Raw genomic sequence first — 27,277 nt, 5'->3', positions numbered from 1 at the left:
GTGCTCTCCTCTCACATCTGGAAGTACTGGAACTGTGTATTCAAAGGGAGAGAGGGAGGGAGGTCTGCCAGGAGGGAAGGGGGACTGCGAGTGGGGGCGGGGGGGGGGGGCGGTGCTTCCAGTTCTGATGTCCTGTGACGCCAGCAGGTGCAGATTCCCACAGTTCCCAAGCTCAGTCTCTAGGCACCACTGGATAAACGTCCCCTTTCTGACTGCCTGAGCCTGGGCCTGGCCCTTGGGTTGCCCATACAGAATATTTTTTAACTACAGGGAACTGACCCAAAAAGCAGAAAATGTGGGTGAATTCACCCTCCTCCAAGAGCGACACACAGTAACAGCAAGCAGTCCTTCCCTGCAATATTTATTAAGGAATTTACACATACACAGGAGAAAGGCAACCAGGAATTGTGGTTCCCACAGTTGAAATCTTTTAAGCAAAGTTTTCTTGTTTTAATTTTCAAGTAGGGTGAAGAGTGACTGAGAGGAAAGCAGTCCAGGCTCTCTGCCTCGTACACCTGGAGCAGGTGGGGAAACAGAGCAGCCAGGGAGACACAGGTATGGAAGAGTGATTGGCAGGTTGGGAGAGGGGAAAGGAGGACGAGAGCCATCAGTGAGATTGCACTTTTTTTTAACTGTAAGAAGAACTGGCAAGCCAGTTTCAGGCTGTTGATAAATTATTTCCTCTCTGTTGTAAACCTAAACCTGAAAAAACAAAAACAAAAATACCCAGAGCAGATGGGGGGAGAGTGGGAGGCAGAATCCACACACACGCACACGCACACACGCACGCAGTGCACACGTTAAGCTCTGCATTCCCTCTGGTGGGGCCGGTGCTCCAGCCGCAGGCAAGGCGGAGGCAGGGAAAGGGCTGTGTGTTTTCTGTGGGACCTTCATAGAGTCTTTGGTGCTAACAAAGGCTGACGGAAGCAGCAAGTCCCGATGCCTCAGATCCGGAAAGCAACTCTGGGCTCAGGAGGGTAACATTTTTGCTCATCCTCATAGATGGGGGTTCGTCTCTCCCCAGGGCTAGGCCCAACCTGATCTAAGACCCAAGAAGTATTTAATTTTATTTCAGTACATTCTTAATTCCCATAAATCATGGGAGCATGATGCTTCCCGCTTTAACCAATAATTTAAACATGTAGAAATAGTTTATTAACACACGTGGAAGTAGCTCTAAACCCTCCCCTCTTTGCCTAAAACAATACCTACATGCCCCTCCAACGGTCTGAAAGGAGGATTAACCTTGCGGGAAAGGTACTCAAAAGTGTGCACATTTCTTCCGCAGTATTAAGTGCCTTCTGCCAACAATTCCTAAGGTGCTGGTGTGGGGGAGCACTGGGGGTGCTGGGGAGGAGGTCAGGATAGCTCGGGGACACATACAACGTAAAGCAACAGAGAGGTCTGTGTGTTTGGGAAGTGGCTGTGCTGGGCAGAACGCCAAATCCCAAATGACAGACGGAGCAATTTCTAAACCAAACAGAGAGAGGTAGGAGAAGGGGGTGGGCTGAAAGAGTTGGGGAAAGAGGAGCGAGGGGCAGAGAGGGCGGAGGAGAGGGGCGGCCGCAGAGGTGTTCTGTTTTTATTTCCACATCTGCGGGCTGAGAGTCTGATTTGCTGCCTGTCCATTTCCGCCGCTCATCGACTGTCCATAGCTCAGCATGCCATTGGCTCCACAGAAGTTCATCCCTGCCATCTGCTGGGTCATCTGAAAGGGAGAGAGGAGACTTTCAGACGAGGATGTGGGCATGCAGCCAGCTAGTGCAAAAGGCAGGGTAGGAGTCCTTCCGTCTGCGGGGATGGGGAGGAGGAGACAAAGGGGAACTCTGTCGTGGCACATAAGTGCCCTGAACCGCAGTAGATCATTTCAAAGACACCAGAGCTCGTAAATGAAGGACTGCTCAGAAAAGACGTGTTGACAGAGACTGATGCTCAGGGAGGGAGGGACGGAGTCCTGCGGCTAGGCCACAGAAGAGCAGCATGGGAAGTGGCTCTCTCCTTCCTTTCCAGGCTCTCATCCTAAACAGAAGGAGCCTATTGTTAATTTGCCGAGGCCAGCCCTGAGAGCAGGTAGAGGCCCCCACGCCGGCGCTCCTGTCTTCTCTCCAGCAGAGAGTTATTACTGCCAGTGAAAGTGCTTGTGCACACTCCAGAGAAAAAGAAAATGGACTGTTCAGGATGAACAAAGGCAGGCCAATTAAAAAAAAAAAAAAAAAGACCAACGTGTCTTGAGTGTGTGAGAAGGGAAATTGGGCGACTGGGCCCCTGGAATAGGGCCCGGGTGGGGTCCGGGCCTCTCTATGGGTTGCTTTGAAAGACTAGCCTCTGGCAGTGAACAGAAGAAACAATTTATCAAAGCAAAATGCCTTAAATTTCCTATGCCTAGTGCATTTTCTCCAGAAATTTTTTCTTTAGGTCTGTTTTTCTTCTACCAACCTTTAATTTCAAGCTTACAGGAAATTTGAAAGAAATAGTACAATGAAACCCATTATCAGCATTTCACCATATTCTCTGGCGCATCTGCATAAACTGTAAACAATGTTGATGGGCACTGAAAACTGTGGGTATGGGACCTTTCACCCCCAAAGTCAGGATGCATTTCGTAAGAAATAACCCTTTCCTAGAACCACAATGCAATCAACACACTCAAGAAATGTGAGATCAATGCAATATTTGATACACACTTCATTTTCAGATCTCTTTGGTCTATTTTAGTCTTGAACACTTCCCCTGTCTCATTTTTCTTTTTTCCTGACATTGTTTTAAGAAGCCAGCTACTTACTTACCAGAAAACCCCTCAATTTGGATATTATATCATGTTTTCTTATGATTGGATCCATTTTTGGCAAGAATTCTATGTCAGTGATATTGTGTGCTTCTTAAGTCTTCGTACAAGATGCCAGAAAGCACGTGATATTACGTTGTCCCATCACTGGTGATTTTACGCTGGATCATCAGGCCTAGGTAGTAGCTGTCATTGTGTTTTTCCATTGTAATTAATACATAATCTGAACTATATTTCTTTGAGAATATGTGAATACCCTGTTTTTCTACAATTAGTAGTCATTCTCCAGTAAAGGCTTTCTCTCCCTCTATCCCACACCCATTTAAAAATATATGTCACTATGGACGCGTGGATGTTTTTCCTGCAGCGTGTTACAGTCTATTAGTGCCTTTCTCAGTTCAAGAGCACCCTCTTCTGTTGGCATAGTGAACTGAGTGTTTTGCAGAGGGAAGGACCGTGTGTTTCTGATTTTGGGACTCTTCCACTTCCTGTCACCACCAGGCCCCCAGAGGGCATGTCCTCCTCTTCAGTCATCCCGTCGCCCGAGAAGCAGTGCTTCCCGAGGCCACCGTCTATAATCCTGTATATTTCAGTCCCTTATTTCTGATTCTCTGTATAACCAAAGTCCTTATCTACCAGGCCTCAGACCTCTTCTCAACATGTCTCCAATCTGGGTCGGTCTTCCTCTTTCTAGAGGATGATTTTGTCTGTCTTCTATCACCTCTGGCCTCCTGTTCCCTCTCCTCTTTTCTTTTTCATTTTTAGATTTTATTTATTTGTTTTTAGAGAAAGGGAGGGAGAGAAACATCAATGTGCAGTTGCCTCTCACGTGCCCCCAACTGGGCACCTGGCCCACAACCCAGGCATGTGCCCTGACTGGGAATCAAACCAGTGACCCTTTGGTTCACAGGCTGGCGCTCAATCCACTGAGCCACACCAGCCAGGGCTCTTTTTTTTGTTATTTTGTTTTGTTTTGTTTTAGAGAGAGAAAGAGAGAGAGAGATCAGTATGTCATTCCACTTATTGATGCATTCATTGGTTGATTCTTGAATGTGCCCTGACCAAGGATCGAACCCACAACTTTGGGATGATTCTCTAACCAACTGAACTACCCGGCCAGGGTCCCTCTCCTCTTTTCACAGCCTTTTCCATGATGCTGACTCCCCTGGATTTAGGTGTTTATATGCCAAATGCCATGTAATTTGAAGTCTGTAGTATTCTGTCTACGAGACGTGGTAGCCATGGTTCTGGGAGGTTTTATTTGTTCTCCTTGTTTATCTGTGTATGTTATTCTTGTTTTTGTTTTGATGAATGCATAGGGAGATTTGGATTTAGGCAGTTACCCTTATTCTATATGAACCCAGAACTCTGCAGAAAGCCTGACTTTGGAAGAAAAACCTAAGCATAAGAATGTCTCTCATGTTACCTCATCTGTTGGAAGGATACAAACTATAAGGGAGAGACACAAAGCAAGATGGCCTTGAGGAAGTCTGAAAACTCTTGTCCCAAATAAAATAGGGTAGCTTACCTGAGTAAGGTTCCATTGCAGCTGCTGGGCTGGCTGCACCCCGTACACAGTCTGGGGCATAGCTGCCATGCCTGCCATGTAGCCCGCCTGCTGGGCAGTCATCATTCCGTTTGGCACACCCATCACTGGAGCCTGCATACCGCCCATGTAGCCTGCAGGCACGGCCATGGGGGCAACCATCCCGGAGGCTCCTGGCTGAGCTACCATGCCTACTGGTGGGGTCATCATGCTTCCCATTATGCTGTTAGGAGATGCAACCCCAGGGAAGCTGGGGTAGGCTGTGGGATATGCCATCTGAGCAGGAGCCATGAACATCGCTGCCAAGAAAACACACACACAGATCTGTTAAGAAACCACGCAAAGTCAGTCCAAAGTGTCACTGGCTATGCCTTTCCCTCTAGAATTTCTCAGGACTACTCAACTCAGAATGCTCTTTTACAAGGCAAAACAGTGAGTTAGACAGAATCCCTGCGAGGCTTGCTATGGCTTACCACCGGTGCATCTCTGACCGTGCCACATCCCCTTTAAGGTCTAGATCCAGACCTAGAATCAGACGTCACTGGACCCCACAGAAGAATCTGCTGATACTTTGTGGCTTCGTAAGAAATGTCATTCATGCGCAGGCTTGTTTGGTGTACGATGTCACAATCCCACAGCAGCTGCCCCGACACAATGAACAACGCCTGCACTTAGTCCTCGTGTCTCTGCCTGGCACGTTGGCACGACCCCCACGGAATCTACCTTGGGCGGGCATCTGCGGCGTCTGGGACCCGTACAGTGAGAGGATGGAGTCTTTAGAGAGCTGTTTCTTGCTTGTTTCTTCTGATTTGCTCCCTGGCTCTGGAAACAGGTTCAGGTTTTCAGGAACAGAGCCGGCACTCCCTGCAGTTGGCATGGAACCTACAACCTTGGGGCAGAGAGCGCAGGGGGAGAATTGGATGGTCCCCAGGCGGGGTCTCTGTAAGGACCTCCCTCATCTCTCTGCTGCTTCTAACTTTCGCAATAAGCCTGAAGTTAATAGCCTTCTGACATTTTTATCATACAAATATCTGAAAACACCTGATAGTTAAGCTATGGAACAATACTTTGTTCTTTAACAAAACAATGTGATTTGCTTAAAAAAATTACAATAAAATTTAAAAATAAAAGCAATCTATAAATGAAGCAGCTAGAAATAACTGAATTTAGATACCAGAGTAGCCATTTACTTGTATATCAAGAGGTTAGTCAATAAATTTTTGGAACTAATGTTTCCTCATCTATAAAATACCCATTTTAGCCCTGACTGGTGTAGCTCAGTGGATTGAGTGCAGGCCTATGAAGCAAAGGGTCACTGGTTCAATTCCCAGTCCAGGCACTTGCCTGGGTTGCGGGCCAAGTCCCCAGTAGGGGGTGTGCAAGAGGCAACCACACATTGATGTTTCTCACCATCTCTTTCTCCTTCCCTTTCTCTCTCTCTACAAATAAATAAATCTTTTTAAAAATATCCATTTTGCAGGGTTGTGGTGAAGATTTTAAATTATAAATGAAATATACAAAATAATATACAAAAACACCTAGCACTGTGTAGGGTACATAACAAATATTCCTCAAATAGTAGCCATCAAATGTTTCTAGTCTTTCATACCTACAAATTCTCTGGCAATAACTCAGGCTGAGGAGTTGACCTAAAGTATCAGTTTTTACAACCTGACACCCCTCAGACAGAAGGTCATTCAAAGGGCCCGCTCTTTGGGGGCAGGAGAGAATGGAGTGAATAGTAAACTTAGGCTGTAACAGAGGCAACACAGTGTTAAGGAAAGAACCAAGAAAACCAAAGTTCCGTTCTACCAGGGAAGCATGACTTGGATCCATGATTAAGTTATCAAAACCACCCTTTTCAGAATCCTCTTTAAATCCCGAGGAGCCCACAGGACTCACCTGTCTGGAAACCGAAGAAGAGGGGGATGGAACAGAGGCCAAAAGGTCTAAGTCCTTCTCCAGGGTATTGCTGGTCTTACTGCTCACGATGGAGCAGGCCACAGGAGCGTCTGGGAAGGAAGACCGAGGTTACAACGCAGCACTGCTCACGAAGCCCACGCCTGCCTTCTACTGTAGACACAAAGACGACTGAGAAGGCCCATATGCTCCATCATGGACCTGGAAATCCAGGATTCTGGAATCATCTCACTTGGATGGGGCATCCCAAGAGAGGCCTCACCCCCCGTTCTCAAGCGCACTCCGGAGAAGTGTGTAGCCCAGATACCGGGCCCAGGGCAGCAGAAACCCAGGCCTGAAGGCTGCAACAGCACCACGGCAAGGGGGCTGGCTAGCTCCTTCCTGGCTGAGGGACAAAGCCCTGTAGAACTGATTTTCAGAGAGAAATTAAAGATATAGAAATTAGAAGCCTAAGTAGCCAATAACCTAAATCCGCAGAAATGGACTGAAATAAAGACAACCACCAGTGCTGTGAAAGGTAAAGAATAAGCTACACTTCTGAAAGGGGCATGGTTTCTAAGACGTGGAGAAAAGTGAGCACCAGGTAAGGGGTTGCACCTGAAAACTGAGAGGATGAGGACAAGGCTCACAGGGGCGGGCGCAGTGAAAAGGGCTAACGTGCACTGAGTGCGCAGTATGTGCCAGGCTTGGGACTGAGAGATTCAGAGGCGTTATCTCACTTCATCCTCCAACAACACCCTTGAAGTGGAGACTCAGCATCGCCACGTAACACTAAGTGGCAGGGCTGGGACCCTGGCTCCAAAGGCCGTACTCGTAACCACTGCCCTGCTCTGCCGCTCTGACAACGTCTCAGGAAACTCCGCCTCGGCGCACTGCTCAGACGTACAACAACAGGGAGAACACGAGAGAACAAAGACACACTCTCAGGGACAAAGACACACGCCGGAGACTCCCATCTCTACCTCTCTTCCCGGGATCAGAGAGAACTCGTCAGAATTTGTAGATTACGGGAGTGGGAAAGTCTAACTCTTACCAAGGCCCAACAAATCCACGACGGGCGCTGCGGATTTCGGGGAGCTTTTCCGAGGTAGCTGTGGGTCTTCCTTTTTCTGTGGCTGAGGTGAAAATATGTTATAGAGAGAAATAAGCAGGTGTGTTGAACCCTTTTTTCCCCTCTCCACTGCAAAACCACAGGTACTGCTGTGGTGTGGTTGCTGCTGTTCAAAGAGACTTATCAAAGAAACCAGACTCAGGAAGTGTCAGGTGGAAGAATCAGGGGGCACGGGGCACAACTCAGACCTGAAGTGGAAAACAGAGATACCATCTGTGCTCGCCTGGCTTTCTGAAGAGACAGATCTGTCTGGAACCAAGACGAGCACAGACCGGTGAGCCGACAGAAGTAATAGTTTTGGGTCCCAGGGAAAAACGAGAATAAAGTAGGTGTCTTATGGCACAAAAGCCAAAAGCCAACGAATCTCCCAGTGATTAGAAAACCTTTAATACTAAAAGGGAGATCGGTCTGAAGATTACTGAATTCACTCTGCCGGTATCACTAGTGACTGTGTTCACTAGACAGTGTGATTCAGAATGATGATGAAACACTCTTTCTTAAGCAAACAGTAAAAAGTCCCCTCTCCTAAGATTCCAAGCTCTGATACTGGAGTATCTACTACTACAGCCACCGTATGTCCTGTGGAAAGAGAACAGTGTCCACTTCAATACGACAGAGCAAGAATACGAGAAGTGATTGTTTAAAATGGATCAGCGTGGCCTGGCTTCTGGCCTGTTCTTAACTGCAGGAAATGAGGTAGAGAAGGTCTAGCAAGAGAAGGACTAGAGTAGGGGTAACATCCATTCAGAAGGTGTCACACAGCCTTGATATTACGGCATGGAACGTGACTCTTGCTTAAATGCAACAGACACGGTTCCTGATCCGCCATCTGGCCCCAAAGAGAGTGTTACAGAGCAGATCAGGCCGCAATCAGCAATGGGAAAGAGGCAGAAATGGCAGCGGCGATCTAACCCAGTGCGGAACCCTGCAGCCCCAGGTGCAATGCACTGCCGACCCCACACCAGCCTCCGCACGTATGAGCCACATACGAGCTCGCCTGAGGCCGCCCACACAGTGCGGACGCTCTCCCACTTACCATTTTCACTTTCTCAAAAACGACAGGTTCCACTTTTTTCTCTGGAGCTGGCTCATTCCCTCTTTTCCACTTGTCATCTTTTTCTTTCTATAATGATTTTACGAACAAGACAAAGAACACAGGCTCAATGGTGATGAACAGTTTGCTAAATTATCATTCCAAATGTCCAAAGAGGAAACAAAAAAATCCCTACTGAATCTGATGCAAGAGTCTGACAAGCTTGGGAGCTTCGCGACGTGGGGCCTGAGAGCCGGCCTCGTCCGCTTCAGCCTCAGTCTCCACGAGGCATCTTTCAAACATCTTGGGCACCTGCCCTCCTAGTTCTGCCTCGCGACTCTTGAAACGTGCAGTGCAGGCTCTCTGCCGAGGTGAAAGCCTCTCACCCATCTGCTGCCCCTTTCCGACTCAGGTTTGCCTTGCTCATGACTTGAGCCCCCCCCACCCCCAATCTTGGCATAATTCAGTAAAAGAAGTTCATGTTCAGACTAACAAATATCCTTTGTGATTTTATAAATTCAACCATAAATTCTCTCAAATCTTTGCCTTCTTTTTTAAAAACTCAGGAAATGAACTATAACTTCAAGCTTAATGATTAGGAAAACAAAAATCAAGGAAATAAGGCCAGAAAAAAAAGAGTAAAAGGATTAAAGTATCCCTTTCAGGGTGTCCTGAATGAGCCACCTGTATAAAGCCAAAAAGCACATCAAAAATAAAATATCAGAAAGTCTCTGCCAGTTTGTGTTACTTTCACAGGTAGTTTCGTAACGCTTTCACAGATGCTACTGGTCACATTTTAGAAATCAAATAAACATTTAAATGTTAACCAGAACCACAAGGTAAACTCAAGAACATAGGCATATGAAAGGAAGTACTGCATACATGTGAAAATGTTCAACTTTGCTAATGATCAAAAAGTGCAAATTATGCTTTTTTTTCTGAAAGAAAGACCTTAGTAACACCTAATGTTGGCAGAGATGACATAAAACCCATACTCTGCTACAGTGCTGAGAAGACAGTATCAAACAGCACAACTTCTGGAAAGTATGTTGGCAAAAGTATGAAAAATACTGAAACATATTGACCTAGATAATACCATATCTTCTAATATATTTTAAGAAAACAACCCAAAATATGGAAAAGTTCATATGCACCATGAAATTCACCTCCCAATTATTTATGTGAAGAAAAATGTAAATCACGACCTTTATGTCACAGAAGGAAAATGGTAAGATAAACTGTGATCTAAGTACATCAAATAAAAAATACTGAAGTAGCCTTTTGGCAAACAGGAGGCATTCCCCACCCAAATGAAGACACGCGGTGAGTGAGACAGAGCGTTTTCGTGAGCAGGCCGCCCGTCCTCACGCAGCAGCCCTCCCGCCTCCCATCTCCGGGATCCCATCTCCGGGACCACCTGGGATGCCCTCTTCTGGTCTCCGCTAATGTCACGTCTTCAGGTCCAATGCATAGAGGCAGACACACAGACCACAGTATTCTAGAAAACGGATACTACAGGAAATGGATTCTATAAAGGAAGTGCGTGTGTCTTGGTTTCAAATCCTTCTTGATAAGCCATCCAAGCCATAGCTCTTCAGTGGGTTGATCTTCCTCGGAACAGTTATGATGGCCTCCGGATCCCTGTTCTGGATGACTCTGAGGTAAGAGCCCTTCATACTGAGTTGAGAGGGTTCATCTTTACCTAACTGCAAGTTTTACCTTGCCTTACCTTAACCACTTACTTGCCTGTGTGGTTAATGCCTTTTCACACAACCTCAAAAATCAGTCTGGAGCTGATTCCAGTTCATTCCTTTTCATTCAACATCAAAAGACCAATTTGGAGCTTTAAATTATGTGGAAGAGCTTACAGCCCCATGTAAACTTCATGATTTTACTATCACATCCTCCACTAAAATAACTAACTAGATGGATGACAGATAAACAGGACCTGTGCTAGCATAAGAGAGTCCCACACTCTCTACCCTTCGTGTGGCTCAAGAAAGTAGTCAATTATACCTAAGCAAATTTCCTGTAGAACCTTGTCAAAAGCTCTCTAGATAATCCTAGGTACTGGTCTTTAGTTGTCAGTAACCGGGCTTGTATTCTTCCTCCAGAAACCGTGTCATATTTCCTCCCATGCGTTACGCTGGCCCTCGCTACCACACATCCTGGTCCAGACTCTGACCACGTGCCCGGGACGGAAAGTGCGCCAGGCTGCAGACAGTCTTCCAAGACCCTCCTCAGGACAAAGCGTCCCAGTGCAGTCAGCCCATTGACACACAGGAAATATATGCTGCCCAAGCTGAAGAAAACTGGTGATTTAATTACATTTAATTTTGTTGACCTCATTTGTAGAAAATATTCATGAATGTATGTATGTATGTATGTATGAAGGGTTTGTGTGGCTGTGTATATATAAGTAATATACATATAATATACATATGCACATATACATACAGATGTATATACATATACTATTCTATTTGATCTCATATGCCCAGCATGTCTGAAGAAATAATTTAGAACTGGAAGTCACTAACACTCAAATACAAATCAAGGCAAAGAACTCACTGATGGTTTGCCCTGTCCACCCCGAAGCCAAAGATTTTTCCATGACATTTCATGGTCTTGATTCAGTAACTGGCTCTTTTCTACTTCTGCATCTTTTTAAATTACTTGTTGTTCAGTTACAGTTGTCCTCATTTTTCCCCCCATTACTGTCCCCTCCCCCAACTTCCACATCCAATGCCCCCCACCCCCGCCGCCCACCCCGCTGTTGTCTTTGTCCATGGGTCCTTTATACACGTTCCTTGACACTTCCCTTTCTTTGCCCCATTGTCCCCCAACCCCCTCCCTTCTGGTCACTGTCAGTTCTCTGTTTCTATTTTGCTCATATGTTTATTTTGTTACTTCTGTATTTTTTAAATGATAGTTGTTTTAAGATTTCATTAATTTATCTTCAGAGAGGGGGAAGGGAGGGAGAGAAATGTCAATGTGTAGGGGAAACATCCATCAGTTGGCTCTCACACACCCGCAGCTGGGCACCTGGCCTGCAACCTAGGCCTGCGCCCTGACTGGGGATCAAACCGGCAACCTGTCCGTTGGCAGGCTGGTGCTCATTCCACTGAGCCACACTAGCCAGGGCTAAATGATAGTGTTTGAGCATGCTGGTAGGTGTTCTTCAAATTCTTACTGTGAGTAATAAACAGATTACTTATTATGAACAAAACTTGAAAGATTTATAACCAACCCTAAGGGCATTGATGTCCAAACTTCGGTCCATGTATTTCTTCTTCTCATATTTATCTCGAATAAATCCCTCGACAGCTCTGCGAAAAGCTCATTAAGGATAAATCAAGCAAGTCTTTCCCACAGGATGGCTATAAAAGGTCAACCTGGACCCCGTGGAATGCCGTTCTCCTCTCTGCCTCCTGCCTGGTCTCCCCAGATGGCTCCTGCCTCCCCACATGCAGCTTCCCGACCAGAACCGTGAAGTGTCTCCTTCGAGGTCACTGCAGGGAACCCTGTTGCCTCTGATTTGCCTTCAGAGCACTGATAGCCACAGGTGGGGTTCATTTTCATGTTGACAGCAGAGGAGCCTGTGGCTGTTCTAGAATATGGATGAAGCAGCAGTCAATTACCCATTTTAGAGCCCTTACGTCTAAACAAAGGTAACTGAGTGGCCTTTAAAAATATAGACTCTTGCACCCCATGGCCAGAGTCTAATCAGTGGGCTTTCTTTCTGCAGGGCCCCCAATCTGCATTGTAACAGGTACCACCTGCACCAACCAAAATGTGAACTCTAACCAGATGGTCCACAAACCACATTTTGAGAAGCATTGCCTTTAGGGGGTTTGGTTTCGTGAACTAGGTGCTACCCCATGCTGGGGGGATGGGGGAAAGTTATTAATTGGCCAACAACAGTTAATTCTTTCACATAAAAAGGCCCTAAAAGTGACTAGTAGTTTTGTTGATTCAACACAACATATTAAACTGTTTTTACCAAACAATAGTGTCAGAGATCCAAAATCTACTGGAGATGTCACTTTACAGAGGAATTCACAGCAAAGGACTACAGTCTTAATTCCTGAATGAGTTTTCCCCACGCGAAACCGCCATTCTGACATAGAAAGTGTACGCCTGCTTTTTGTGGGTCCTGGTTGCAGGAGACAGAGAAAACATAACTACGACTAATCCACATAGATCAGATCTGACTTTGCCCAGACAGATCATGGGTCTTGAGCCTATGTGACTCTCCCAAATCACCAAAATACCACTCAGTCTTCTGAGTTGCTCCAGAAAAGATACGGGTCTATTTGAGGTCGCCGGAAGGTCTCAGGAAGGTAGGCTTCATAGAGTCGGTTGGCCTTTCCATTCCCCATCTCTTGCATGCACTGCAGTCAGAGAGATGTGAGAACACAGAATGTCAGAGCAGGGAAGGACTGGAAAACTCCTCAACCAATGAATGACAGCATTTTACAACTGAAGAACCAGCCTAGAGAGTGGCAGAACCAGGACTGAAACCTGTGTACTTTGATTTCCGACCCATGATTCTCTCTCCTTTGCCCCCAACCATCTGCCCCCACAATTGTCTTTCCCAGCCCCAACCCCTATGCGCTCCTCTCCCTGAAAGATCTGACACGATATATTTAATTCAGTCATAACTCAAGATCCCATTTGAAAGCCCAAGACACACAGCTACCAATCAAAACATCCACTTGGCAGCAATAATCAGTGCCTCGTTGGGCAAGCAACACGCAGGCAGTAACTATGTTTGGAATTTATACTACTGATTAACCTGCTTAGCTTAATTACCAATAAATGTGTTTTAACGAGGCTTTTTTTTTCATTGTAGAGGGGAAGGGACGGGGAGAAATGTGGATGTGACAGAGACATCGACTGGCTGCCTCCGCACCCGCTCCGACTGAGGAGGGAACCTGCAGCCCAGGCTGGGGCCCCTACCAGGCGCCAAACCGGCAACGCTTCGGTCTGCGGGACAGCGCCCGGCCCACTGAGCTACACGGGTCGAGGCTGAACTGGGCTTTTGAAATAAACTCCTTAACACTTGTGAGAGATAAATCCCAGGAACCTATAAAATATTCAACTTCCCAAATGCTCCAAGGCACGCAATTTCCTTCATAAGATACAGGAAAGTGAACTGAAAAATACTGATATAACTCAATGGTTAGACCTTTAATAAATCTACAAAAACAGCCTAAAGTATTTCTAAAGTCATGTTCTGGTTAAGAATAACCTCTTATTTCCACTATCAACTTTAGCAATGGGTTTTCTTTGGAGCAACTCTTCCACCCTCAGAAAGAGAACATTGTTTCTAATTAATTAGTACGAGAAGTCTCAGTGCAGGGAGAGAACAGGGAAGAGGAGGCCACACAGAGGTGCCGACCTGAAGCCAGCTGGGCTCACCGACCCAGGGTCTCACCCCCAGCCCACCAACCTGACAGCGAGCAAGAGGCACATGTGCATTTTAGCAATAAAATGCTACAAGTCTGTGAGTTAGAGGGTTTCTTTAAATTTTGTTTTTCGAGAATATCTGAAACTACAAATGTTAGATCTGCAAATGCCAAGAGTCTTAGAAAACAATCCAAAGATTCCCCTATCCACCCTCCTGGATACATGGGGTCCTGGACCACAGGCTATTTGCATTTTGAAGTAAGTAAAATAAAGGTAGAGTAACTTGTATTTTAAATAGAAAGATTAAAATTTTCTCTATTAAGGTATGAGAATTTGACATAAGTATTTGACAACTAAACTCTCCTGTATCTTCTTCACCTTTGTGCCCAGGTTGAAGTTCATCCCAAACTACAGTAACTCACTTTGGGTTGCATAAGTACCTGAATCTGTTCTTGAGTCCACTGGTCAAGGTTAACTGATTTTACCCTGGATATGTGCACCCCCAGATTCCTGTGGATTCCAGCACATCGGATGCAGATGAACACACCGATGTTCCAGGAGGCCCACCGCGGCCCTGTGAATGTCAGGAACAGGACAGTGAAGTACAAATTAAAACAATGTTCAAGGCCCAAGCTGTAATATTTAGATTATCAAACATTTCTGCTACAATGTAAGTGAGAGAATTGTTACCACAATCGCCTCTCTATTGCTTTTGTTCATTTCTCTATGGGTCAGCTTTTTTGTTGTTGTTTTTCATTTTTTTAACTATACCATACAGTGGTTTTTAGTATACAGGGTGAGACAAAGACAGGTTTACAGTTGTTCATATGGAAAATATAGAATAATTAATAAATAATAATACAAGAATAAACTCTGTTTCGAGTACCCACAACTGTAAAACTCCTTTTGCGTCACCCTGTATTCATACAGTTGTGCAGCCGTCACCACTGTCTAATTTCAGGACATTTTCATCACCCCTAAAAGAAATCTCAAACCCATAAGCAAGCACTCCCCATTCCTCCCAACTCAACTCCTACCTACCCCCACCCCAGGCCTGGCAACCATACATTTAATTTCTGTTTGTACAGATTTGCCCTTGCATATAAATGGAAGTACACATTGTTGTGTGGAGTAGCTTTTCACAATGTCTAATCATATGAGTATTAATATATAGATGCTATAATATTGTTGCTTACACAAAGAAAAACCCTAGGAAGCAGGGCACAGTTATGTCGCACTGTACTCAGTCCCACATGAACAGCCCTCCCTCAAGCAACTTTTCAATGGTGATGGGCCCGGATTCACTTTTCCTGCTAGGAAAAAAGATACAGTCATGCCATGCCAGCCCGAGGTTCAACCTGAAATTTAAAACTTTGTTTATCCTCTTCTCCCTACCAGGCCCATAAAATATGCATCCAGATGAACTTAATAGGAGAACCTTGGGCTGATGTCCCTGCTTTACCCAACTACAGAATCACCTAGACCACAGGTGGCACACACACACAAGGCCCACGGGTCGAATCCAGCCCTCCACCTTGTTTTATCCAGCCCCGCACCTTGTTTCTACCCGGCGGCAGCGCCGAGCTCTCCCTTAACTGTTAAGCAGTAGTTACATTTACACAGCCCTAAAATTACATTCAGCCCTTTGAAGGCCACCGCGAGGCTGATGAGGCCCCCAGTGATGATGAGTCTGATACCCCTGATCTAGATTCAAGACTGTCACATAAGGATGCTCACTGAAATAAAAAAGAAATCTTAGATATGTATTTTAATGAAAAACCGTTACATAATCTCTCATTCCCTGCCAACTTTGCTCACCCTAATAATCACTCTGGGAAACTATCAAACTTGTCTTCATAATTTTTTGCAGGAAAAAGCAACTTATTTTTATATGATACCTGCCAAAGACTTATTGAAAAATCACTAATATTTCCTCCTCCATCATTCCACTAGGCAGAAATTTACCACATAAACTAAGCATGATATCAAAGTTAGCAGTTATGATAAAGAGGTGAAAAGACACAAACAGATCTTCAGAAAGAAACAGGACCTTGTGTTTTGAGCAACTAAGGGTGAGAGGCCAGACGCAGACAACTGTTCGGCTGGTCTGCAGTTTCGGACAGCAGTTCAATAAAGGAATGCTAGAATCATATGCCAGATTATTCTCAGAAATTTGAATCCACAGTTATTATAAGTTAGAATGCAATTTTTGGACAAGATACCATTAACACACTATGGCAAGCACTACAAACACAGACGGCGCAAATCCTCCTTATGGCCACCAGGTGGTGTGCTGCACCGGAAACTTCACCCCAATACTTTCCCATCGCTGTGATCGCAGCAGACTCAGATTTATCTTCTGAAAAGACCTTCAGTCCCTTTGAGTCCCTAGATGGATTTGCATAGTTCTGCTGTATAGCTAATCCACACACAAATGATTCACACACTTCTTCCTGTGACAGGGAGTCACATAAACACAAAACGAAAAGCTCAAACAGATATGAGTGAAATTTCACAGGAGGCTGTATGTCTATTTTAGGTTGCAGATTTCATAACGGGATTCAGATATGATCTAAGTTATGTAGGGTTAAAAATGGGAGTAAAAGTTAATAGCTCAAGTTTCTTTACCATTTTCCATTTGTTCTAGATTCCAGAACTCATGATAAAATAGTTAAAATATATTTGTGAACAAATCCAGAAGCCAAAAACACTGATTAAAGTAAGCTGTGGAGCACAGGGAATATAGTCAGTAATGCTGTAATAGCTACGTATTACTATGTATAGTCCACACATATATAACTACGTGTAGTGCCGGACGGGTACTAGACATATGGGGTGATCACTTGGTAAGTTACATAAATGTTTAACCAGTATACTGTACATCTGAAACTAATATAATATTGAATGTCCACTGTAATTGAAACAAATTTTCTTTTATTTTTAAGAGTTAAATTAAAAAGCTAGCTATGGAATGTGGGTCACGCTGTTGGCTTCCTGGCAAAGGCGATTCCCAGTCCTCTAAGCCACCATCACAACTGTGGAACTTCTCCAGACCCCCTTCCAGAGACTCTGCCTCTGAGGAACAAAAGACTAAGACCTGATACTCTGGAGCTACTAACAAGGCCGTGGTGCAGAAATACAGGCAGTAATACTTCCACGAAAAATCAGGAGAGCCTCCTCTGCCCCCTCCCACGCCCCTCCTACAACCTTTCCCAGGGAAACAGTGATAGTTCGTTCTATCCTGGGCACTCAGCCTCCTTTAGTTTTAAGCCACTCGATTTATGAGTCAATAGCTGCATGTTCCATAAGAGGTTCTGAAATTGGAGAAGAAAAAATAAGAAATAAAAGTTACTTATATGGCTGAAAATGTGGGGAAATTGTGGCATTATTAAAAGCACACTCTTGCCCTGGCTGGTGTGGCTCAGTGGGTTGAGTGCTGACCTCTGAACCAAAGGGTCACCAGTTCAATTCCCAGTCAGAGCACACGCCTGGGTTGCGGGCCAGGTCCCCAGTAGAAGGAACATGAAAGGCAACCACACATTGTTGTTTCTCTCCCCCTCTCTCTTTCTCCCTCCCTTCCCCTCTCTCTAAAAATAAATAAACAAAATGCTTTAAAAAGTAAAAGTACAATCTTTGCACCAGATAAAACTTAGACTTGTATGTCAGCTCCATCAATGATTAGCTGTATGACATTCAGAGAGATACTTAAACTTCCCAAAATCTCGGTTTCCTCATTTATAAAATGTATATAATAATATCTACCTCACAGTTCTTAGAACGCAGAGGGACAGTGGTATCAAATGAGATTTCCAGAACCTATTTCCAATTCATCCTCCTCATTGATAAGGGCTGGTTAATTCATTCATATGTATATGCCACCACTCCATACTACTCTAGAGAATGCTTCTTGTTAGACAGGAATGAGTTCCAGTCCTAAAGTGTCAGAACAAAAGTTGACTGGCTGAATAGAAGAAGGAATTTAACCTGGATCCAATTTCAAAGTCTTCTAGAAAACATGAAATTTTAAACAGCTTCCTTTATCTCCCCCAAAATATTCCTTGAAAATGCACGATGCAAACCCCCAGCTGCCTCCCTTCTCTGCTACCTAGCCCACGCTGCCCCTGCGCCCACACAAGCCTCCGCTGCGCATACCAAGGAGGGCCCAGAGCTGTCAACCCGGCATGCTTGGATTCCACAGCACCTGGCACTGCTGCTACAAGGCCGGAGGACTTAAGTCTGGTGCACTTGCAAAGATAAACCAATTGTCCAGTACACATCAATCATGGCAACCAGGAGAAAAATATAAAAGATACCATTTTGAAGCTGAAAATACTGACTCTGAGAGGCAATATTCTGAACACTTTTGAAAGCAGAGGATGGACAAAAGGATGATATTAATTGGTGGTGATGAGCACAACACAAGAACAAGGTCATGGCTCAGGAACCATAAGCAATATTAAAATTAATATATAAGCCCTGGCTGGTGTGGCTCAGTGGACTGAGTGCCAGCCTGCAAACCAAAGGGTCACAGGTTCAATTCCCAGTCAGGGCACATGCCTGGGTTGCGGGCCAGGTCCTTAGTTGGGGGGCGTGTGAGAGACAACCACACAGGGATGTTTCTCTCCCTCTTTCTCCCTCCCTTCTCCTCTCTCTAAAAATTAATAAAATCTTTTTAAAAATTAACGTATAATTGCAGTGATACTTCAATAAGGAATCAGTGAAAATAAAGAAACTGTATGAATGTGGGGGATGAATTAAGACTGTAGTAAGTACCAGCACCAGGGAAATCTGGGCTTACACTGACAAATACACTGGACTTTCACTTTGATGTCTCTCTAGGGATTATGACTCCATTTGTAAAATGAAAAGCACATAAGTAATATCCAATTTATATTCAAATTCTGGACAGCTTCTGCTGTCCAGTAACTTCTGGTGCTCTGCTACAAATTTCTCTTGCTGCTGAAACTTCCCCCATGACCAGAGCTGCTAGGCTTAGAAGGATTCTGGGCTTGAGAAGTCAGCTGAGACAACAACTAGAGAGTTACAGATAGAGCTTGAGCTACCATTATCATAATTACCGCTCGATAGCTTCTAACCTATGGAGTTCCAAACAAATAAATGTTGAGGGAAAAAAATGAGGTATTTTAAAAATCAATGTCCATATGTAGACTTGCTGGCATCAGGGAGCTGTTGAAAAGCTCTTCAAAGGTCAAGGATGGGAGAGAAAATCTCTTCCATCTTACATCCAAGCCCTGTTGCATCTACCTTGGAAACTTTCCCAAAATCTATCTATCCATCTCTACCTACACCTCTCATCTCTCGCCCATAACCAGTCATTCTTTCAATATTGTTTGAGAATCTATGTGCCAAGCACTCTGTGCTAGTTATTACAGATGCATAGGCAGAGACAATAAAGATGAGATTCCCGATGCAAAGAGCTCACAGACTAACAACTAACTGGTCTCCAGACTCCCACCAGGATCTTCTTCTGTAAAACAGAAATCTACAGCTCAGGCCTCCAAATACAAACCTTTCATGTAGTCTCATGTAAAAGGTGAAAACGCAAATGGGCACAAATTTTCTAGGCATATCACAAACTGTGTTCTCTATCTCTTGCCACAAAACCTGCTCTTCCTCTATTTTTCTCCATCTTAATGAAGTCCGCCTCCAACCACTCAGATGCATCAGTCAGAAATGTGTAAATCATCTTTGATTCCTCTCTCCTTGGACCCTCACATCTACACCATCACCAAGGCCAAAACATCTCTCAAATCAGCCCCTCTCCTCTCCACATGCAACACCACTTCCCTGCCCCACAGTCACCAGATCTCCCGGACTGGAGCAATGATCTCCTAATGTCTCTCCACTTGCACTTTCACAGTTCTTTTTCCTCCAAACCCGAACCCAAACCATTCTCCACAAAATGGCTCGAGCTCTTAAAGCAGCAAACGTAACTTTGTCACTCAGTTGCTTAAAACCCTTCTACAGAAGTCTTCCTTCTATCACTGTCGGACTAAAGCATAAAATCCTTAACATGGTCTCCACAGTCTTGTATGATCTGGCCCACCCCTACTTCCCCAGCCTCTCAGCTCGGACGACACCAGTGTTCTTTCATTTCCTCAAAACACCAACATGTTTTTTATTTAGGGACTTTTTACATGCTGTTCCCACTGCCAAAAAAGCTCTTTCCCCAGCCACCAGCCACCACTTGCAGCCTGGTCAGCGCCTATATATCACAAAGGTCTCAGCTGCAAAGTTTCCTTCCTTGGCCCCTCAATGTAGATCAGATTATCATCTCTCTTCCATCTTTTCTTCTTGTTTTTACATTTTATTATGGAAAATTTCAAACACACAAAAACAGAGTATAATTAACCACCAGCTTCAGCAATTGTCAATCTCTGGCCAATCTTGTTTCAGCTATACTCCCTCCCACTTTCCCTCGCCCCCAATCTTGCAACATCTTCAGGCAAAGTCTGTATAGTTTGGTATATATATATATAAAAGATAAAGACTTTTTAAAGATTATAAACTTTCATTTACCCTTCACTTGTTCTAAGTCATACCACACTTCATCATATATTTATTTGACTGCTTCGCATGTCTTTGCCACTAAACTATAAGTGCCACAAGAGCAGAGAGTACAGCTGTGACATCACTGTCATATTCCCAGCACGTAACACAGTTCCTCACACATAGCAGTGAGGCAAAATTTGTGTAAAAATTAGTTAAAAGTAAGTAAAGCCTTTGACTCCCCTCTCCCACTGCCTGTAAAAATTCATCAGGGAAACAATAGGTAAAGTACACAAAGAAATATATGAAGAATGTTCTAATAAAAATTAGCAACATCAACATATTATACAAAGGAACTATGGTATCACCATACAATAGAGAAAAAAATCTGTAGCTCTCGATTTCATTTAGAAATATCTCCATGTTATATTAATTTTAGAATCTAGTTTTAAACCAGTGTGCATAGAACAACACCATGTTTGCTTAAGAGTGTGAATAAATGTACATGTAGGCACAGAAAAAGTATCTGGAAGGATATATGTAAAATATTAAAAGCTATTATTTCTGGGTATTAGGGTTACTAAATATCTATTCTATATATTTTTATATACTCTCTGAATTGTGTGCAGTGAGACTGTATTACTTTTATAACAAAAAAAAACAAAACAGTACAGGTAATTTAAAAACAAAACGCCACTACTGCCCATGGCTCCTTACTGGCTGCGGGACAAGTTGAAACTCCTTCACACGACACAGAGGGCCCTTTAAGAGCCTGTGCTTTTTACACGTGCTGAGCGACTCATCATTCTGAACATGCCCTGCGCTTAAACCTTGGCCTGCACCGTTCTATCTGCCTGGAGTGGCTTTCTCCCCACTCCCTGCTTGACAAACTTCAAAATGCGGTCCACTGTCAACTCTTTAATGAGGCCCTCCAATGGAATAAATCTTGACCTTCTCTGTGGCTAATAAATAGTCCACTGAATGCTTTGCTCTTCTAATACGTAATGTCTTTTATAATTAGTTGCTCACAGCTCTCTCTTGCCCTAAAGAGACTGTGAGCTCTAGAGAGCAAGGAAAATGCCCCTTCACCACTGATCCCAAACACTTAACACAATGCTTGCAAATAGTACATGCAAAATGTATTTATTAAATGAATTCATCAATAGGAAAGATAAAAGTAAAAACTGCTTCCTGTTTTGGAAAATGAAGGAAGAAGTTTTCAAACCCCTCAAAGGCAGAGCTATCACACAGAAAAGGGATTGGTTTACTCAGGTGAGGCTCCCAGGGCAGAACCAGCATCAATGAGTGGAAGTCGATTTCAGCACACTCTGGGGAAGAATCTGCCAACGATTAAGGTTGTGTGAAAACAAATGCAGCGTATCGGGAACTAGTAGAAGCCCAGTGCGTACAGATGTTCAAGCAGAGGCTGGATGACCCGCTCTCAAGGATGGCAGGGAATGACCCCTGCACAGTGAGCCCCAGGGTCCTCCTGCTACTGCAGCTCTACTAGCTGATTTGTAGGTAACTTTTAGGTCCCTTCCTGTGTGACCTTCAGTGAATGATTCTGAAAATGCAACACAAGATGATTTATTTATGAAAATGTTAGGACTTGATGAACCTAAAAAACTGAGTCAAATTCACTTCATGGAGCCTGTGGCTAGTTTAAACATAACGAAAAACTGGCTTGTTGTAAGGAAGAATCTACTGGGGTGGTGAACACACAATACAACACACAGATGATGTATCAGAGAATTATATACCTGAAACCTGTGTAATTTCATTAACCAATGTCACCCCAATAAATTCAATTAAAAAAAAGGAGGCCACGGCTTCAGTGATTCCCAAAGCCTCCATTAGATTCATACTGGACATGGGTTGCTGCTGAGCAAGTCACAGCCTGGACAGAGCAGTGGTGGCTGAAGGAGCACTATCAAAGGATGGTGGTGGCAGGAGCGGAGCAGGGGGTGGGGGGTGGAGGGTGGGGTGCCTGATAACTTTCCATTTGCAGTTGAGGAAAGGGCTCTTAGTGATCTATTTTTCAAGGTATACAAACATGCTGCAGGTCACATTTTTAAATAAAAAAAGAACTTGTGGTGTCTTATACATTCCTTCTAATTCATCATGTTCTTTCAACTGAACTCTAGTTGTATAACATCAATTTGAAATAAAATTAAAGAGGAAGTGGATGTTTTTTTTTTAAATGAGGCTGCAAGACACAGGAACACATAATAAGTATCTCTACTTTAAGTAGCTAAGTCATTTGTATTTGGGTGCTTTTAAGGACAGGTCAGCCCTGACCAGCATGGGTCGGTGGGTTGGGCGTCATCCACCGAACCAAGAGACCGCTGGTTTGATTCCCAGTTGGGGCACGTGCCTCATTAAAGGCCAGGTCCCTGGTTGGGGGCATGGGAAAGGCAATTGATTAATGCTTCTCTCTCACATCAGTGTTTCACTCCCTCTCTTTCTCTCTTCCTTCCCCTCTCTCTAGAAATAAATAAATAAAATCTCCTTTTAAAAAGGACAGGTTAACTTGTGGCTGGCATACCTATATAGAGAGAAATAGTTTAGGCTTTTCTTTCTTCACAAAAGGAAGTAGGAAAAGCTATATGAGATCATTGATTATCAAATTTTGAGCCGGCTGAAGAGTAGATCACTTTGAGGTCTGTACAGTGTATCTTTAGTTCCAAAAGTACAGAATCTGTCTTAGTCAAGAAGTGTCTTAATGCTAAATAAGGGGAAACACTGAAGGCTGATAAAGGAAAGGAAATATTTAAACTTATAAAAAAATAAAGGAACAGTTTTATGTGCTGAGAAAACTGACAAAAAACAGAATCTGGGCTATCTTTTCCCCTTCTATTTTTACTCATGATTCATTTTTTTTTTTTTTCAAGACATGGAGCTGTGCACCATACTTGACTCATAATCATAAGGGAGATAGATAACCACGCTCTCTGCCTGCATTGCGTGGCCATTGCACTATTTCAACCTGGACCTTTTCTCTGTCACGTCAACAGTCAAGAATTCATTACATGGACACAGGGCCTCATGCTCTGCACAGGATCCTGGGTCCCAAACTGCTGTTCAAGGACATGTTCGGCATGTTGAATCAACTAGGTGGTCTTAAATTTTTTTTTAAATTTAAATAAAAGGAAGAACGTAAATCAACAAACACTGATTTGAAAACAGGGCTTACTTCTCTTTGTCTCGGCCTGTCCTTAACTCTAACACAAAAATTAGGAGTCCAAGTGAAGAAGAAGCAGTATTTGTTTTAAGAACAATTCTAATGCCAGTTACCTCAGTTCCACTCCTTACATCCCTGCCTCCTGTGATTCACTACAAAACACACAGAAACACCAGTGCCATCCTGGAGCATTTAAGGCGGGCTCAGAGGTATGTTTACCAGCCTGTGTTCATCTACACAAAAAAGAATTCACCTAGTCCTCTTTTCCAAAATAACAATAAACAGTAACCGTGAACTTCTGTAAATACCAACATTTTAAGGAACCATGAGACCAAAATAAGGACTTACTCAACCTTTGTTCTCAGAATGCTCTGTAAGAGAAGTCCCTTTTCATCTGGTTCGTTCTGCAAGAATTTTGTTTCCTTTGGTCAAAAAGAGACATTGTCACCCTGGCCTGAGTGGCTCAGTGGGTTGAGCTCAGGCCTGCAAATGGAAAAGTCTCCAGTTCGATTCCTGGTCAGGTCACATCCCTGGATTGCAGGCCTTGTCCCCTGTCAGGGCGTGTGCAAGAGGCAACTGATCAATATTTCTCTCACACATCAATGTTCTTCTCCCTCTCTTTCTCCCTCCCTTCCCCCTTAAAAAAGGGGCAGGGGGACACTGTCCACAAATACCGACTGAACTATATCAAGAGCATATAATGAAACTTCACAGAGAATTAATCAAGGAGGGAATTTACTGCTTAGAAATAAAAAAGATGCCGTGTCTGGTGTGGTTCAGTGGATTGAGCGCCAGCCTGTGAACCAAAAGATTGCTGGTTCAATTCCCAGTCGAGGCACATTCCTGGGATGCCGGTGAGGTCCCCAGCTGGGGGTGTGTGAGAGGCAACTATGTTTTTCTTGCACATCAATGTTTCTCTCCCTTTCTGTCTCCCTCCCTTCCCCTCTCTCTGGAAATAAATAAATAAAATCTTAAAAAAGATAAAAAAGAAGCTTCCTAAAGTGTATGAAAACATCAGAAGTGCAACTCCTGTGGAAAGACAGCTAAAGACCTAGAGAGAGAATTGGAAAGAAACACTTCCTTCTATCAGAGATGGATTATGTCCCATGCGGGGAAAAGCTCAATGAAGTTGGTTGGCATCTCCATCCACTGAGAGAAAGCTCAATGAGCGAAGAAAAAAAAAATGGTCACATGAGACAAATATTGGCTAAACAGAGTTTAAATTCCAAGCTTTCCTTTAGTGGCTCCTTTGCCCCTGCTGTTGAACAAGCAGAGGCCTGAGAGGGTCAGCGTGTGTCTCCCTCCCTCCAGGAAAGGAGGAGGGTTAAACTGAGGTCTGAGGGACCCAGGGTCACGTTCAGTTGAGATTAAGCTTCCACAATAGCAGCTCCTGAACATCCACAAACACAGGAAAACATTTGCCTATCTATGTTCTCTCTCTTTAAAAGTAATTTTGATTAATCTGTTTTTAATTAATGGCTATTTATCTGATGCTACATTTGCTCTTATTATAATTTCTAAAATTGTATTTAATATAATGCTTAGAAGCATATTATTTGTTTCACTGCACTCCAGAATTCAACAGTATAACTATTGTACTTTGACTGGAATAAAAGATCTGCTATTATTTAAACCATTTATTGAAATTTGACACGAAACAATATACGAAAACAGTGAGCTGTTATTAAAAATCTATAAAAGTAACAATATTTATCTCAATAAAGTTTGGTTTTAAAAACAATACAGTCCTGGCTGCTATGGCTCAGTGGATTGAGTGCTGGCCAGTGAACCTGAAGGTCGCTGGTTGCATTCCCAGTCAGGGCACATGCCTGGGTTGTGGGCCAGGTCCCCAGTTGGAGGAGTGAGAGAGGCAATGATGGACGTTCCTTTCAAACATCAATGTTTCTCTCCCTCTCTTTCTCCCTCTCTTCCCCTCTGTCTAAGAATAAATAAAATATTTTTAAAAATAAAATAAAAAATGATGTAAAATAGCAACAATAAAAAACTAAACAACACCAGCCAGATTTACTAATATTTTTATTAAGTTAGCCCTAAATGAATAGATTAATTTAGGAAAATTGGTATCATGTAATTATTTGGTTTTTGTTAAATAAGTGCTCCCATGAGAGACTAGTATAAAAGTGTGGTACGTATTGCTGGATCTCCAAGTGGGAGCCTCATTCTTTCTGGGGAATGTTGAGTTTCACCTGGAGAATAATGTCTCTTATGCCAGTGTCCTGAGGAAGGGGCTTGGGGGCCTATCTACTGAGAAATGAGTGAAAGAGCCCTAAGTGAGCAGCAGCACAAGAAGGCTAGTTGGGCTTTTACCTCTAGGTCAAGTTCTCTAGAGAGTAAATTTCCGAGGGGTGGGTCCTTAGATAGCACCTCACACACAGAGGAGGACCTGGTACCAAGAAAAAAGAAACCAAGCCAGGTAATTAAGAACCTGCACCTACAGCCAAGGCACCGAGGTCTCAGGAGTGTGAGTGGAACAGGGACTGGGAACAAGCCAAGGCAAGGTCAGCAACTAAACCTTACAAGGGTGACTATTTTTTAACTTCTTATATTTTGTGGTAAATTCCCCTTTTTGCTCCCTCTCTGTACTCAAGGTTCTAAACAGTCTTCACAGGGCTGAGGGGAAAGACCAAAGGAAGTGACTGGTGTCTATAAATGAAGCAGAGCATCAGAGCAGAGGCGGCAACGTGACCACCGCTTCACTGATCCAGAAGCAGCTACCCAACGTGGGAGAGAGAAGCAGGGCACGCGGGGCCCCCGGGGCACCTTTTTGTCTCTTCCTGTGCATTCTCCTTCCTGGATTCATATTTCGGAGGTTCTCCGTTTTGACCCATAGGAAACTGGACTACTTACACTCCGAGGATCAACTTAAAGTCTCTCACAACAGCTTTACAGGGGTCGCTCCATTTGCAAAACATCATTTTGTTCAACTCTTGCCCTGTCCACTTCCTCCATCCCATTCCGACTCCCACAGCCCTCTGTGTTCTCCTGTGACACTCACCTACGGTTGTTCTGTTGTTGGGTGTCATTTTTGCTTTTATCTTTGTGAGCTCCCTTACAACTGCCTAATTTACTATACTTAAAAATAAAAAAACCCTAGTCTGGGTATTTGTGTTATGTGAACTTGAGATTTGAATCGCTGATTACTCAGAAAATCATCCAAAGGTAACTGAAATATCTTGCACAGAAAGTTAGGGGAAAGAGTGTCCTTACTACTCCTTGTCTCCGGGTAGCCCGTGATATTTTGGCTCTAGCCAATTTCCTCTGCACAAAGACTCTGCTTAAAGCATGTATGAATAAGCTAGAAAAGTAGCGGCTAAGGCATAGCTTTTCTGAAAAGGGGAGGGAGGAAAGAAAAAATAGCTGCTTTCATTGGGAGCAGGAAGGAGATTATTTCATTAGGAGCTAAACAGGGAGACTATCTCAGTACAAACAATTGTTTGCCTTGAAGGCTCCATGTGGCCAATTACTCCAGCAAACGCTCAGCTGGAATGGAACCTGGAGCTTGCCAGGACCGAGGGATGGCGACTGACACAGGCTCAAGTGTCAGCTTCATCACATCACGGCTTTTGGGGTCCCAGAGCATCCATCAAGATGCTCACAGAACTCATTCTACCCCATCAGTAAACAGCATCATTCTGCACCCAACCAGCTAATTATGTAAATTTAAAAGAGATTAAGAAAAGATGGCATTTGGGCAAATGTGAAGTTATTCAACCTAAAACGGACATTTTATAGCAAACCTAACAAGAATAAAAATTAGA

General features: G+C 43.9%; 1 protein-coding gene across 1 annotated transcript in view; it reads right to left on the bottom strand.

Moving 5' to 3' along the window:
* Positions 1–344: 344 nt before the first annotated feature.
* Positions 345–27,277, bottom strand: part of SMAP2 (small ArfGAP2) — a 44,055-nt gene continuing 17,122 nt past the window's right edge. The window contains exons 2-10 of the mRNA XM_028513227.1: positions 14,248–14,381; positions 12,704–12,789; positions 11,646–11,724; positions 8,399–8,485; positions 7,285–7,366; positions 6,234–6,343; positions 5,055–5,220; positions 4,314–4,630; positions 345–1,708 (exon numbers count right to left, since the gene is read on the bottom strand). Of these exons, the coding sequence (XP_028369028.1) occupies positions 1,583–1,708; positions 4,314–4,630; positions 5,055–5,220; positions 6,234–6,343; positions 7,285–7,366; positions 8,399–8,485; positions 11,646–11,724; positions 12,704–12,789; positions 14,248–14,381 (1,187 nt within the window). The 3' untranslated portion in view covers positions 345–1,582. The remainder of the gene's footprint in view (positions 1,709–4,313; positions 4,631–5,054; positions 5,221–6,233; positions 6,344–7,284; positions 7,367–8,398; positions 8,486–11,645; positions 11,725–12,703; positions 12,790–14,247; positions 14,382–27,277) is intronic.

Source organism: Phyllostomus discolor, chromosome 5 (assembly GCF_004126475.2).
Source record: "Phyllostomus discolor isolate MPI-MPIP mPhyDis1 chromosome 5, mPhyDis1.pri.v3, whole genome shotgun sequence".
Classification (NCBI taxonomy): Eukaryota; Metazoa; Chordata; class Mammalia; order Chiroptera; family Phyllostomidae; genus Phyllostomus; species Phyllostomus discolor.
Note: the sequence above shows the minus strand (reverse complement) of the source record. Positions and strands in the feature narration are given on the sequence as shown.